Consider the following 15,591-nt stretch of genomic DNA (forward strand, 5'->3'; position numbering starts at 1 on the left):
TATATATATCATGCATGGTATTATACATGCAATAAATGGATACTGCAAGTATGGATAAAGTACCATGCTCTTTTGGACATGGCCAAAGCAGTGGCTATAATATATCGAGGGCTATATTGGCTATTATTAAAACCTATTACTTAGAATTTTTGGGGAGTGCCCAAGGGACCACATTAGACTCAGGTGTGAGGGCCAGCCAGCTCATCTACAGGTGGCAGATGAGGAGGGCCAACAGCGATATCTGTCCTTTATTCAGAGGCAAGAGCAGGTTCTATGTGAAAGTGAGGCACATAGCTATGTACCTGAGAGCCAGGCTGTGGTAGAACATGAAGGCTGGAGTGCTCAAGAAGGCAGCTGGGCAGGGGTCTCATCATCAATGAGACAAAAGATATTTCAACTTTTTGCTTGTCTGAGTACTAGCAGACAAAGTCAGGATCTGATCCCCAGGTCAGGAAAGGTTGCCTAGTGAGCTCAGGTGAGCCTACCAGTCACTTCTCTAAAGACACACCTGAGGGCCCCCAAATAATTACCTTGGATACATGTGTAATCACTATCCAGTGCCCAAGTATGCCTTTTTTTTTTTTTCGTAATATGTGAAATGGTACTTGTTTAATTTATTACCATTTTTTCTGAATTTTATTTGCAGAGGATCATAAAAGTGAGAAAGAACAAGCTGGACTGGAGCCACTGGCCCTCAGGTAATTCAGAAAAGAATCTGGCAAAGGAATTGGGACCAGGGCCTGAGGGGCCAGGTTGGCCATGACTTCACAAATTGGGGGAGGAGGACACAATGTGATTAACTGATTTATACCTTTACTGTTGTTTTTAATCAGGTTCTTTCTTCTGATAACATTCTATTGGCAAATTAATTATCCAGGCTTAGTAACCTAGAAGCATCCTGACCTACAAGTGAACTAAGTAGATCTCTTGATTCTTCTCAGCCCCTGGGTCCTTCCCTGCTCCCTTGGTGTATTTAATGATCACAGTAAACTTTTTGCAAGGTTATCTGACCCTGAGTTGGCTTGATGGCTAGCTTAGTAGCCATTCAATTTTCCTGAAGAAGAAGAAATCATAGCAGCCGTCTAGGTTCCTTGAAGAAGGAATCATATGACAGTACCTAGTGACAGAAGTGTACACAGTACAGACCCCTGGGAGGTCATGGTGCCTCAGGAAACAGTTTTCAACAAGATACTAACTGCATATAAGGCTAAATAAGGGTCACGTTCCATTGTGGCCCTATCTTGAGCTCTTTATAGTATGCCTTAGAACATTTCTATGATTCTTAAAATATTTACAGTAAAGGACAAGGTATTTTGATTTGGCTTTTGGTTTTATTTCTAATCTATCACAGATACATATACTGTTTGTACTTCTGTGAACTAAATGACTTCCCTTATCCTTGTCTTAGATATTGGGAATATGTTTTGTTATATGTTTTTAAATACTTAATTTCAGTTTTTAGACTTGTTTTGTTGGAGATGATAAAAAAGAGTACTTAGGCTGTAGCTGTTCAGATACAAGGCCATGTTTTGGAGGAATGGCTCTTGTCTCTCCTGGTCCTTAGCACCTCATGTGACCAGTGTGCTGGGTAGCTGCTGTTTTCACTTTCTCTGCTCCATCTGCCTGTTTTAGTGAGGACTAGTTTCTCTGGGTGACCTAGGTTTCACCTATTGTTCATTCTCCCACAGGCTCAGCAGGGAGCTGCAGGAGAAGGAAAAAGTGATTGAAGTTCTGCAGGCCAAGCTGGATGCCCAGTCTCTCTCTCCGCCTAGTAGCCATGCCTTGTCCGACTGCCAACGCTCTCCCAGCAGTACCTCCTTCTTGTCTGATGACCTGGAAGCCTGCTCTGACATGGAGGTAGCCAGCGAGTATACTCACTATGAAGAAAAGAAAACTTCTCCCAGCCATTCAGGTAGCCTCTGCTTTCCAAGTGGTACCATCTTGTCTAGATTGAGAGAGGACCTTGGGAACCACGTCTTAGAGTTCCACTTTGGTGTCTATCAGGCTGAACATGGCTCTGGACCAGGTGCCAAGCACAGACTCCTGTGAGTCGAGATTTCTGCTCTGCTTCTGACTCTACAAAGTTACTCTGTCACCCTGGCCTCCATTGGCATGGACTTTTTCTTGCACCCAAGGGGTTGAGAAGACAGTAGCAGGTTTTTCTTACTCTAAATCTTTCTGGTAGATCTCCTCCTCCTTTTATTTATTTATTTATTTTGCTGAGAATTGAACCCAGGCTCATTCTACCTCTGAGCTATACCTCCAACTTTTTAAATTTTTTATTTTAAAACAGGGTTTTGCTGGGTTGCTGAGAGTCTCACTAAGTTTCTGAGGCTGGTCTCAAACCTGCAGTCCTCTTTTTTCAGTCTCCCAAGTACTGGGATTACAGATATGCACCATCATGCCCTGCAGGACTTCTTTCTTTAAAATGGAATCTCTTACCTCTCCTGCAGTATCTCCTGAGTATCTCTGGGTATCTCAGTTGCTGCCAGTCTTCCCTGAAAAATTTAGAGGTGCCATTTTCATGATTTCTGAACCCCACCATAGCCCCCCAAGGTGGTTTACCTCACTAAAGGAACCCTCTGCAAGCAAGAAATCAATCACTAAAAGCAGTGCTTCTCCTTGGCACTTTCTCTGACAGCAAAACTCTAGCCTTGGTGTTCCTGGTTAAATATAAGGCCAGGATTCCAGTTCTCTGTAGAACACCAAACATTTTCTTTCATTCATGGGTTTTATAGATTACATCCATCATTCAGCACATTCTTCTCTATTGTCTTCTAAACCATCAGCCACCAGTGCATCTCAGGGGGTTAAGGCCGAAGCCAGGAGCAACCTCATCAGCTTGCCAACTCCCCAGAGTTCCCCCAAGGAGGCCATCCAGGCCCAGCCAGGTATGCAACAGCCAATGGGTAGTAGCTTCCTCTCCCATTCCCCAGCCACCTGTGTGACTTTCCTGCAGGGACAACGGTGTGGTCTTAGGAGCTTATATGGACAAAGTCTAGGGACCATCCTTGCTTAACAGTTTCATCTGATTTTTTAAAAGCTTAGAAAGCAAGTAGTCCACAATAGGCCAATTTTGACCAATAGTTAGCTAGTCTTATTTATTTGTTATTTATTTACTGGTTGGTATTGGAGATTGAATCCAGGGGCATTATACCTCCAGGCTACAACCCCATCCCTTTTTATTTTTTATTTTGAAGCAGAATCTCACTAAGTTACTGAGGCTGGCCTCAAACCTTCGATCTTCCTGTCTCAGCCTTCCAAGTGCTGGGATTACAGGATGTGCCACCATGCCTGGATGGCTAGTCAGATCTAAATAAAAATTTCTATTTCTTTCTCTCATTTGTTCCCCAGGGAACAAAGAGACAAAATTTCTCCAACAGGATTACAATAGCCAGATAATGTTAAGAAATTCATATCTACTGGTTCCTGTTATTCATGTATATGGGACCAGTATGGCCCTCTGCAATGGGCAGTGTGGCTTACTTTGTAGCTGAATTATGTTCACTTTACATTGCTATTCATGGATTTGTGAATGGATTGGTAGACCTGTATTTGTTCTTGGTACATATTCTGGGCAACTAAATTAGTACACCTCACTTACCTGTCTCAGCATAGATGTCGGAGGCTTCATTGTTCACTCATAGCTCTACTCCGGGGTAGAGGGCCAGCCTTGTGTTCACCTCCTGCCCCCATAGCTGCCTGGCAGCCTTTGATATGGTCTAACTTGATAGTCTCATCCAGAAAGAAGTACTTTCCTTTGCCCTCATCTCTCTCAGGAATTCAGCCACAGTCTTAAGGAGGAAGTAGTCCTACTTTGCCTGAGCCTGGGCCCAAAGTTTCTGGTTAAGAGTGGGTAGCAGCCCCAGGGATCTTGGGGCTCTGCTCTTCACCCAGGGTCATTGACATCTGGTGAATTGCTCAATTCAAACAAAGAAGAAAACCAGGGGCTTTAAATCAGGATGCTTCTCCAAAAGAGGTCTGGGCTGTGTCACTTGACAATTTAGTGTCTTTGTGGTACTGGTCTGACATGAAGTCAGCTTCATGGGGCAGGGAATGTGTTTTAGAATGTAGTTATTTTCTACCTTGGACAGTGTTCATGAGTTGACTTTGATTTCTGGTTCCTCCGCTGCTATCTGTCCTCTCTTTTTATGAAAGAGGAAACAGATGCAAATTTTGGAATTTCCCAGAGTTCCTAAAGACCCTTCTATAGATGAGCTACTTAAAGATTCCCAGGAAATTTTTTAAAGTCCAAGTTTCCAAGCTGTACTCCCAGAGGTCATTATTCTGTTGGTCTACATTAAGCCTAATGAATTTACATGTATGAAGATTTTTTCCTAAGTGATTCAAATATCCAGACAGGGTTGGAAGGCATTGTGTCTCAGCCACTCCACCAAGACTTCTTTTGTTCCCTAAAGTGAATTAACACATTGATTTGGGGTTCTAAAGTTTATTTCCATCAGCATCCTGAACTGCATGTAACAGTAATGCAAATTTCTCAATAGCCCTATAAACTCTTCCCCTATATACAGTGGGCCCCAGTGCTTTCAGAAGAGGCACACTGCATGTAAGAAGAATCTTATTCCAGAAATAAGGATTAGTAGCTGTGCACAACACCCCATGGCCCCTTCAGAGCATTCAGGCATGGCTATCCTGACGTAGGTTGGGGGACAGTTGCACCACCTTTCCTTCTCTAGCCCATTGCTTTCAAGGCAAGCAAAGAATGTGCCTACAGGTTGCTTAGGAAGTATAGAAGAGGAGAGATTGGCCAGGTCAGCCCTCTGGAGTAATGGCCACCACGTTCAGGGCTTGCAACTCCACTGGATGTTGTGTGGTCAGGGAATGGCTTCACTTTCTTGATCCCTGCTTTCTTTCTCACTCTCTCTGATATGTCTCTTTTCTCCATAACTTTCCATTTCTAGGCTTTTATTTTAACTCCATGCCCAAGCCGGCTAGTCCCACTCAGGCACCACTGCCCTCAGCTCCGTCCAGCATCCTGCCTTTCAGCCCACCTGGCCCTCCCCTCTTCGGGTGCCTTGGGACACCAGCAGTGTCCTTGGCCGAGGCACAACAGGAGCTGCAGAGACTGCAGAAGCAGCTGGGAGAAAGTGAGCTCTCCTGCTGCCTTTGAGTGTTTGTGAGTGACTCTGCATGGCTTTGGCTTGATGGTGGCAATTAAGAAAACAAACAACAACAGTGCAAAACAGCAGCACATGTTGCATGCAAAGGATCTAGGAAAGGTTCTGCTTGCCTTTTTGGAATAAATTAACTATTTTCTTTCTGGCCTGTGTGTCTTCCTCAGTTACAGGACATGTTCAGGAGGCTATAGGTACCATTAGCAGGGATAAGTACCAGCAAGGATGTTGAATCTTGTCAGCCTGGGGAAGTGCTTACTGGTAGCCCATAGGAGAGAGATTTTATGTTTTGCCTTTTCAGATGACAGTGGCCACATACATGGATGGACTTCTTTGTGGTGCTCTTATATTCTGCTGTAAAATTCTTTTAACCAAGTTTAGTGCCATTAGTTTGAGGCAGAAAGTGTGGTAGTAGAGTGGAAGTGACAGGATCCCTTCTCTTTGTGTATATTTCCTGTCCTCCACCCAGGACAGGAAATGCATGGTAGCTAGAACCATAAGTACAGGCTGTGATATCTGATTGTGAATTCTGTCCTCTAACTTCCTGTATAGTCACAAAATTTCTAAGACATCTTTTAGAAAAGGACTTTATATATTTATGGGCTGGATCCTCACTATAAAACTTTGTATGTGTGTGATCACTTTGGGCCCAGAAAAAAGAAGAAAAAAAAGAAAAAGTAGATAAAGGAGGAAGACAGGGAGGAGGAAGAGGAGGAAGAGGAGGAGAAGAAGAAGAAGAAGAAAAGAAGAAGAAATAACTTTATATGATTAATTTAAGTAATGTTTTAAAGAGCAATTAGAAGGAAATTTGAAAGTACCTTAAAATTGCATTTTATGCCTAAAATGAAGCTCAGGTAAACTAGAGATTGATGGTAAGAGTTGCCATGCCAAGGGTGTTCAGTAACCCAAGGTCACAGCAAAGAATTTGCATCCCTAAAGCCCTCAGTGCCATTTGGACTAGCTTATTTATTTTGTCAACTTTGAAAATGGACACTTTGTCTTGTCTGCTCCCAGTTTTTCTTACAGAGAAGTTTGCCCATTCTGTAGGCAGTGAAGTCTAAGAGGCTAATTCCTGTTAATAGCTTTATACAGAAACAGCATTCTATGGCTTACATCAGAACAGGACCAGGGTGCTATCTGACATTCACAAACTCCTGTATGGTACAGAGTCAGAGCAGGGAGATAAGGTCCAGGAAGTGACTACCAAGTGGTAGGGATGAGCTTTAACCCTGTGTCTGCTCTAATTATGTTTACATTATACCTTTTGTACTTAGGATGGTTTTGTTGCCATCCCACTTAAGTTATGGGGCTGAGCTCAGCTGAAAAACCTCTGGTGACCCCCTCTTGCATCAGTTTTTTTTCTCTTTAGAGACCAGTGGAAAGTACTAGTATTTCTGACCTAAACTCATCATGTTAGCAGTTCTGGCACCAATAATTGTGATCAATATGTCCCATGCCAAAATTCCATGAGTATGATTATCTAGCTTCTATTTCTTCCCCTTACCTTCTCACATTTGTCAACTTATATTTTCCTAAAAGTAAAGATGGAAGGAGAACACTATGCATATAAAAAGGGTCCATTGTTATGGGTTGAATTAGAGTCATAAATATAGTCTGAGTCCTTTGACTGAAGTTCAAATGGCCCCAGCCTTGGTGAGGAAGACACTATCTTTCTTTTCTCACTTAAAGGCAGAGTCTTCCCCAAAGAACCCTCACTTAACAGCACTCATTGTTTGTTGTGAATCAGCTTTCCATGGATGGTGATGCATGGCCACTTCTCTTGTCTCTGTGGAGCTAAGTTTTCCTTGTGCAGAAGTCTGTATGGTGTCTTTGCATGGTTTAGGGCATGTGCTCTGTATTGTGTGACCAGAGGAGACTGGATCATGAGAATACTGACCACTGTTACTGATAGACATGAACCTCCCTTGACCTTAATGAAAAAGTAAGCCAACTGTCTACAGCCACTAATTTCTCCCTTAACTTGTGTTGGGGTGAAGTTTTAGGCGGTGTGAAACAGGTAGGAAATTATATGTCCTTACATTTTTAGCCTTCTTTAACTCCCAGTGATCTTAATGGATATTTAACATTTTTAACACTGGGGAAAGAAAGACCCATGATGATACTTCTCAAAGTCTGCTACTTCTTAGAATCTTCTGGGTTGCTTTTTTAAAAGATGCAGGGCTCAAGATGTTTCCCATCCCTATTAAGACAAAAATCTGTGGTGATCAGGTGTGTGTGTGTGTGTGTGTGTGTGTGTGTGTGTGTGTGTGTACATGCGTGCATGTGCGCATGTGTATGTACACATGTGTGTATTTGTATATATGTATATATATACATTTATATATATATTTATGTTTTCTCATTCTAGTATGTTCCATGTTTAAGAACCATTTATAATTGAAGATATAAATGAGCAAGTGGTAATTGCATTGACCCCCCCTAGGAGTTTGGATTGGTTGGAAGAAATTATTAACTCACTCCTGTTTGCTTAGGGGAGCTGCCTGTCTATCTGCCCATGTTGGTAATCCCTGGAAGAAGGCTGTCTTCTGAATTTTTAAACTATGGCCCTGCTGCCTCTTTTTCCTCCTTCTTGGCTAGGCTTTCTCTTTTCTTCTTCTTTTTTTAACATAGAAGCAGAGATGAAAACTCCATTTAAGGTTTTCCCTTTAATAGCTCCCTAAATACATCCAGAAACAGGTATTCTGGGCAGAATTTCACTTTTCAAAGTCACCCAACTTCTCCTCTGCTCAAGAGCTCAAGGGAAAAGCCTGTGGGTTCCAAGAATCCAAGGAAGCCTTGGTCTATGAAATGCAAGGTCCCGCCTCCCTTCTTGGAATGGATCCCATGGTCTTTGGACAGGTTTGATGATCCTTTGCAGTTCTTGGACTCATGATGGAGGGGCTCCACATTACCACATACCTTACATAGGGCTTTCCCAGCCTCACCAGAATTCTCAAGTCTATAGGATTTGGGTCATCATATCTAGCTGTATTTCATGTCCCCTTTCTCCTCTGAAAATCCCAAAAGAGGAATGGAAAGATTTACTGGTTAGCTTCTGGAGAAGGCAGACATTTCACCTGTTCTCAGGTATGCTCAAACCTGTATCCTGTATCTTCACTCCTAACTTTGTGAGTAAATCCCACTTCTGGAACTTCCCCAGACTGTCATGGGTAATTATAATAGGAACCAGGAGTGGGGCACCTGGAATTTTCCTTCTTGGCTTTCAGATATTTTATCCATCCATCCTCTTGGTGTCTTCTACCAGAAAATACAAAGGGTGAAAGTTGCAGCCTCTAGTTCTGAAGTCTTTATCCAATTGGCACCTCTGACATCCCACATGTCCAGTGGTAGTCTCCACTCTCGGCAGTCACACACATTCTTGCTGATCCTGCCCTTTTGGCACCTGGCTTGTATCTCACTCATGTTTCTTTCTTCTTAGGTGTCAGTGTGGTTCCTCCTGCTTCCACAGCCATATTGCCAAGAAGCCATCCAGAAGCCAGCTCTTCCCACTACCTAAGCCCTACCCAGCCCCACTCTCTGATGAGGGGCACCACAGAACTGGGAAGAATCCTGGAGCCTGGATACTTGGGTAGCAGCAGCTCTTGGGACATGATGAGACCTCAGAAAGGGAATGTGTCTGCGGACCTCTCTTCAGGCTCCTCGATGAACCAGCTGAGCTCCAAGACCACAGGTAAAGCACAGAGCTGAGAGGACCAGCCTTTGAAAGAAAATCTCAGGCAAGGATTTTCCTCGTTTCTCCTCTAGCTCCTGGCTCGCAGAACATGAGTAAGATAAAAGGGGCTGTTTTAGTGCCCAAAGCACATCCCTTCATTCTTGGTGCTCTGTAGGGACGTGAGAAAATTAAGGAATCACCTCCTATGCTTTCACATGCATGTCCTTCCCACTGCTGCACCTTGACCTCTTTGGAGATCATTCTCTTAGACCCTTTTAGAAAGCTAGGCACAGTTATTCACAGGGCTGGTCTTCATCAGTCAGAAGATTTACAAAGAGGGCCATAGTACCCCCTTCCCTCCACATGTATCTTGTGCACACAACCCAATCACACCAAGTAGCAGGGTGAGTACTGAAAGGAGTGAGTGTTTAGTTCCATCAGTGAGACAATTGAGCCTCAGTTGAAGGCTGAGGCAAAACCAAATAGCCATTGTCGACGTTTCTCCTACTTTTCTTTTCTGCATCCTTTTTCTTTCCTCAGGAGTACTCATCCCTCCTCTCTTATGCATCTTCAGATCTCTAGATCATCGCAGGCTATCCTTCCTTCTAATTATTAAAAGCAACTTGAGGGAAACAAGAAGTTTTTGTCATTAAGCACTAAGGGTAAATTGAAGGGCACATGCTTTTACCTTAGGCTTTCTCTCTAAGGCAGGGAAGGAATTTATTTATTTATTTATTTATTTATTTATTTATTTATTTATTTTATTTGTTTTGGGTGGTACTGGGGGTGGAACCCAGAGGCTTTCTACCTCCGGGCTATACAGGGGAGGAATTTATTAAAAATTGCTCATTCATATATTGGTAAGAAGAAAAGAATTATGAAAAAGGCAGAAAGAAGCCTTTCTTATCATTCTCAAAGCCATACCCAGTACCCAGGAAGGGCCACACCTTTCTAGGTAGTAGGCAGGCCCTATCCAGAACCATCAGTTATTTTCTAAGTCATATGGAATTTCCTTCCACTTACCTGACGCCTATGTAGGAGATACCCATAGCAAAAAGACCCATCCTGTATTTAAAATAGACAAAATTATCTGTGGCTCCCAGATACTGGTGTGAGAGGATGCAGATGGTGATGTGAGGGAGCTTGCTAAGTAGCTACTGCCCAAGCGCCATCCCCACTCCCCCGTCTAGTAACTGGTATTCTCAATCTCCACCTCTTCACACATCCTGGTGGGATGGCTGAAGGAGCTGACCTGTTGGAAGAACATCTTGGTGAAATCCGGAACCTGCGCCAGCGCCTGGAGGAGTCCATCTGCATTAATGACCGCCTCCGGGAGCAGCTGGAACACAGGCTCAGCTCTACTGCCCGTGGAAGCGGTAGGCGCGCATGGCTCTTTTGGTTCCTGCTGTATCTAGGGAGCCTCTGAAGGGAAGGCCCTTGGTCAGTCTCACAGTTCACAAAGCATTCTGGTATGCTTTACTTCACTTGCCCTTTGTAGACAGTCTAGCAGAGAATGTGGGGCAAGTGCTGTGATTCCTACTTTATGATGTATCTGAGCTTAGAGAGTAACTTTCCTCAAGGCAGAACTAGGTCTGGTCCCCAGAGTCTCCTGATTTCTCATCTCAACCTGCTTATATAGTGCCTGTTGATTATTATTGGCAAGTAGAGAACAGGTGTGCAAGGCCTCTTCCCTAGCTATGTCTTGAGGTAGACTTTCTCCCAATACTGTCCCATGAGCCACTGTCACTTGGAGGCCATTCTTCCCAATTAAAGTTGCCCTCCCATACTGCAGGCGCAGCTAGTTAAGGAGGAGCCTCCAGTCCAATTTCAGCCATGGCATAGGACAGTTGCATGCAAATAATCTCCCCAGAAGGGGCTCCCAAAAGCCAGCATTGGGCCCATTTTGCTTTAGCTGGTCCTTGAGCTTCTGTGGATGGGACAGCAGATCTCTGGGAGATTCAGAATGAGAAACTTTTGAAAGTATCTTTTACTCAAATGTGTATTTTCTGGGACAGGATCCACCTCTCACTTGTACAGTCAGGGTCTAGAGTCTATGCCTCAGCTCTACAATGAAAACAGAGTCCTCAGGGAAGAAAATCGGAGCCTTCAAGTGCAGCTGACACATGTTTCCAGAGGTGGGTGGTCAAAAATCACAGGCCATGGTAACCCCGAGGTCTGTTTTTTCCCCCAGCCACATAAGTCACCAACTGGAGAAACAAAGAAAGAAGGTAGAGATAATAGCTACCCAGATCCAGCAACCCAAGATTTGCATAGCTATTCTCCACCTACAAAGAGCCTTTTCCTAAGGGATTCCAACCTAGGCTCCAGGACTGCATGGTTCTAGGAAGTTCACCCTTGTAAAGCCCACCTGCATATATCTTGAGTCACTAGTTATCAAATGGTTGTCAGTTTGAAATCTTTTCTACTTCCTCCCATTCACAGATGCTTTGACCTTGTGGAAGGGATTGTATACATGTGTTCCCTCTCACATTGCTCAGACTGCACTGCAGGTCTGTGTCCCTCCTGGGCCTGCTCTCCTGCCTTCTGTGCCTCACTGCATCACCTCGCTCTCCACTCAGGAGGAAAAGTGAGGAAAGGTCTGTAGAGGAAAGGAAGGTCCCCCTCATTAGGGAAGATAAGAAAAGTTAGGAGAAATAGAAAATGCAGCATTACATGTGTTTAAGTCAGTATTTGCAGTGCTGTGACCCAAAATGCTTGATAGCCACAACTTAGAAGAAAGATTTATTTGCTCATGATTTGAAAGTTTCAGTTTATGATAGGCTGAGTCACTTCTGTAGAGCTCAGGGAATGGTTGCAGGAGGCAGAGAGGGGGAGAAATGGGAGGCCTGTGAACACAGATTAGCCCCCAAGACCAACCCCACCCAGTGACCTGTATCTCTACCATGCCCTACCTGCCTGCTCTACCACCAAACAAATCTATTAACCCATCAAAGGATTTATCCACTGAAGAGATCGAACCCTCCTGATTTGATTACTTCACCTCTGTACATTCTTGCATGGTCAGTGCATGAGCTCTTCTAGGGGACATTCTATATCCAAACCGTAACAACATGCTTGGGAAGAATAAGAACGATCTCACAGGTGAGATGACAGGAGATGAAATGAGCACAATTTTCCAGGCCCAGGTAAATCTCACCCCAGAGAATTGGCCAAACCTGCAGCCTTATTCTTGGGGTCCCCCTGATCATGAGATGCTGCCAGCCTGGGAAAGAATATATATCCCAACTTCCAAAATGATCAAATATATCCTGAAGCCACAAACAAGAAATCTTAATGTTGATCTTTGGCAAAATTCAAGATGGATTGTTGAACAGATGGTATGTGGTACCTAGAAAATGGTGAGCGTTAGAAGTGGGAATACTTTTTTGGAGAGAGAGAAGCCACAGTAAATCAGAGAATCAGCGCACTGCAGAGTGAGAGGTGCACTGGTCCCCAGTGTGTGTGGGTATAGTAAGCCAAGCCCCAGCACAGGGCCTCCTAGCTCTTTCCTTGGTTTTGTTTGTGCACTTGGGCTCATCTTCCTGCTGAGCTTTGGCCCCATCCATAAACAAATACTCCTATGGTGTGCCCACCAGGTCACTCCCAGGAAACAGAATGCCTGAGGGAGGCCCTGCTCTCCTCTCGATCCCGGCTTCAAGAGCTGGAGAAGGAACTAGAACAGCAGAAGGTGGAGCGGCAGCAGCTTTTGGAAGACTTGCAGGAGAAGCAGCAAGAGATTTTGCATTTCAGGGAGGAACGTATGTCGCTCCAGGATAATGACTCTAGGTAAGGCACACAGCGGGTGGGAGGAGGTGCTTGACAAGCCCCATTTCAGATTTAGAAAAAGACACTTGGGGAAGACAGTAGTATCCTCTTTTGGATACTACTCATTTCCTCTCCACTATTCCTTCTATTCCTGCTTCACTGGTGACCGTGAACAGAAGGAAGATCTCCCTGGGAATTTCTTTTGTACTCCAAATGTAATGAATGAAACCTCGTTATAGAAGACTACCGCATATCAGAGACTGGAGGAAGAGCATCCCCATGCTTTCCATTAGATATAGGATACTGCTTCCCACATATCCTGGAAGCTGTTGCATTAGTGCAGGCTGGAGTGATGCTGGTCCCCAGCACAAACCCCACAGCTACCTGTCAGAAAGGAGAGCACTGCAGGGCCAGTGAGGAGACCGTGCTGCTCTGTCTGTCCTGCTCCTTGCTGAGGTAGCTAATGCTGCTTTATGTTATGTTCCTTTACCTGTCCCAGACTCTGCTTCTACCTTGGTGTCTTAAAAACAATGTTCTACTTGGCCCCTGAGTTGACACTTGCAGCGAAAACTCTATGGGCAAAGATTGATTCTATGGCAACTCAGTAGGCCCTTCCTCTCCCTGTAGGCTACAGCACAAGGTGGCCCTCCTGCAGCAACAGTGTGAAGAGAAGCAGCAGCTGTTCCAGTCCCTGCAGTCAGAGCTACAAATCTATGAGGCACTTTATGGAAATTCTAAGAAGGGCCTGAAAGGTATGTGTCTCCTCTGCTCCTCCAGTGTAAATTCCAAGTATGAGCTATTGGTGGCATGAGCAAGATCCAACCTGGATGCCTTTAACAAGAGGCCACAAAGAATCAAACTTCACCTCCTTAGATAGCCAGAAACAAATCAGTCAATGAATAGACTATATTCTTTTTAATGCAAAGAATGCATTTTTATTTTTTTTTATTTTTTTTATTTATTTTTTTTATTGGTGCACTGTATTCATACATCATAGTGGGATACAAACTTTTGTAGACATACATGCACACATCGCCCAGTCAGCCCCCACCCAATCCCCACCCCATTCCTCCTTCCCATGCTTGGCTTAGTGGTCGACATCTAGTATTATAGCAATTTATCCAAAATTAAAAATGATAATCTCACATAACAGTTTCATTTGTCTGATACCAAGCTTTTGATGACTTAAAGATAACATTTCAACATTTCTTTTTGCTTTCTTTCTTACCAGACAATATTTTTTTCTATTTTTTTAAGTGAAACTATCATACATTTATATATTTATTTTTCAGAAAAAAAAACTATCCTAATATGGAATATGGATTCTAGATGCGCAAAATGATCTTGAAAAAGAACAAAGCTAGAAGATATATATCTTCTGATTTCAAACCATATAAAGCTACAATAATTGAAACAGTGTAGTACTGTTCTAAAGGCAGATATATAAACCATTGGAGTTAAATACAAGCCTAGAGCTAAATTCTTCCCTATATTATCAAGTTATTTTTGACAAGGTTTCCATGAACATTTGGTGGTAGAAATAATAATCTTTTAACTAAATATTGTTGAAAAATAATAATTACATGGAAAAGAATAAAATTGGACCCTTACCTAACACATATACAAATATTAACTCAAAATAGATAAAAGACCTAAATATACATCTTAAGACTATAAACTTTTAGAAGAAAATCTGGGTCATAAAACCTCACAACATTGAAATTGGCAGTGATTTCTTGGATATGATTTCAATGGCACAGGCAACAGAAGAGTATACAAACTCCCTAAAAAATAAAAAAAATACTGTATATCCAAAGACAATGTAAACAGAGTTAAAAGTTACTAATAGAATGGGATAAAATATTTCCAAATGCTATATCTGAAGGTATATTAATATTCCAACTAGAAATCCTAAAAATTAGCAACAATAAAAGCAAACAATAATATTTAGAGATAGGTAAAAGACTTACATAAATAATGAATCTCCACAGATAACCAATCTTAGTTGTCTGTTGGATGGAAAATCTTCTTTCTCTGGTTCTGGTGTGTGTTACCTATTTCTTCTTTGTAGTTAATCTCTTTGAGTATTTTCTCTAGCGCTGGTTTTGAAGACATAAATTCCTTCAGTTTCTGTTTGTCATGGAAGCTTCTTATTTTTCCATCTAATTTGATAGAAAGTTGATAGAAAGTTTTGCTGGGTAGGAAATTTTTGGCTGGAAGTTGTTTTCTTTCAGAGTTTGGAATATGTTACTCCAAGCCCTTCTGGCTCTCATGACTTGGTTTGGGAAGTCTGGAGTGATTCTAATTGGTTTGCCTCTGAATGTCACTTGGCCCTTTGTTTTTGTTGCCTTTAAGATTCTCTGCTTGGCTTCCACATTGGTCATTTTGACAATTATGTGGTGTGAGGATCCTCTTCTCCGATCCTGTCTAAAGGGAGTTCTATAAGTTTCCTGGATCTGTGTATCAACCTCTTGCTCTACGTTTGGAAAATTTTCTGCTATTACTTCCTTGAAGAGATCATTGATCCCTTTGGTATCACTTTCTTTTCCCTCCTCTATTCCAATTATTCTTAGGTTAGCTCTCTTAAAATGGGCCCATATTTCTTCAATGTCAGATTCCTGCTGTTGGATATTTTTTTCTAGATTAGAAACTATGCGTTCATTTTTGGAATGATCATCTTCTAAGAGCGAGATTCTGTTCTCCATGTGGTCTAATTGGTTGTTTGTGCTTTGAATTGAGGCCTTTACTTCATTAATTGCATCCTTTATCTCTTTTTGGCTCTCTCTGAGTTCTTTTCAAAGCACCTCTATTATTTCTACAGTTATTTTCCTGATTTGATCTTCTAGAAATCTCTGATTTTCTGTTTTATCGGGTTCTGATGTTGTGGGGTTGTGGGCATTCATTGCTCCATTGTTATTCCTCTTTCCCATGATTTCGGAAGTTTGTGCCTTCTCTGGGTTCTTCCCTTGGGTGACTATGACTTCACTTAAGGTGTTCTGGATCTAGAGTCTGTAGTGT

General features: G+C 42.7%; 1 protein-coding gene across 13 annotated transcripts in view; it reads left to right on the forward strand.

The window, feature by feature from the left end:
• The window catches only part of PDE4DIP (phosphodiesterase 4D interacting protein), a gene marked incomplete at both ends in the record, with an annotated part of 180,290 nt that overhangs the window by 142,666 nt on the left and 22,033 nt on the right, over positions 1–15,591 (forward strand). For 7 of the 13 annotated variants that reach the window (XM_080692738.1, XM_080692735.1, XM_080692736.1 and 4 more), the window contains 9 exons: positions 647–698; positions 1,689–1,912; positions 2,739–2,891; positions 4,923–5,108; positions 8,575–8,826; positions 10,053–10,184; positions 10,824–10,943; positions 12,405–12,594; positions 13,201–13,325. In XM_080692738.1, coding sequence (XP_080548864.1) covers positions 647–698; positions 1,689–1,912; positions 2,739–2,891; positions 4,923–5,108; positions 8,575–8,826; positions 10,053–10,184; positions 10,824–10,943; positions 12,405–12,594; positions 13,201–13,325 — 1,434 coding nt within the window. The remainder of the gene's footprint in view (positions 1–646; positions 699–1,688; positions 1,913–2,738; positions 2,892–4,922; positions 5,109–8,574; positions 8,827–10,052; positions 10,185–10,823; positions 10,944–12,404; positions 12,595–13,200; positions 13,326–15,591) is intronic. The other 6 variants (XM_080692727.1, XM_080692730.1, XM_080692737.1 and 3 more) reach the window with 1 other exon arrangement.

This window comes from Muscardinus avellanarius, assembly GCF_963383645.1.
Source record: "Muscardinus avellanarius genome assembly, chromosome: 3".
NCBI classification, from domain to species: domain Eukaryota; kingdom Metazoa; phylum Chordata; class Mammalia; order Rodentia; family Gliridae; genus Muscardinus; species Muscardinus avellanarius.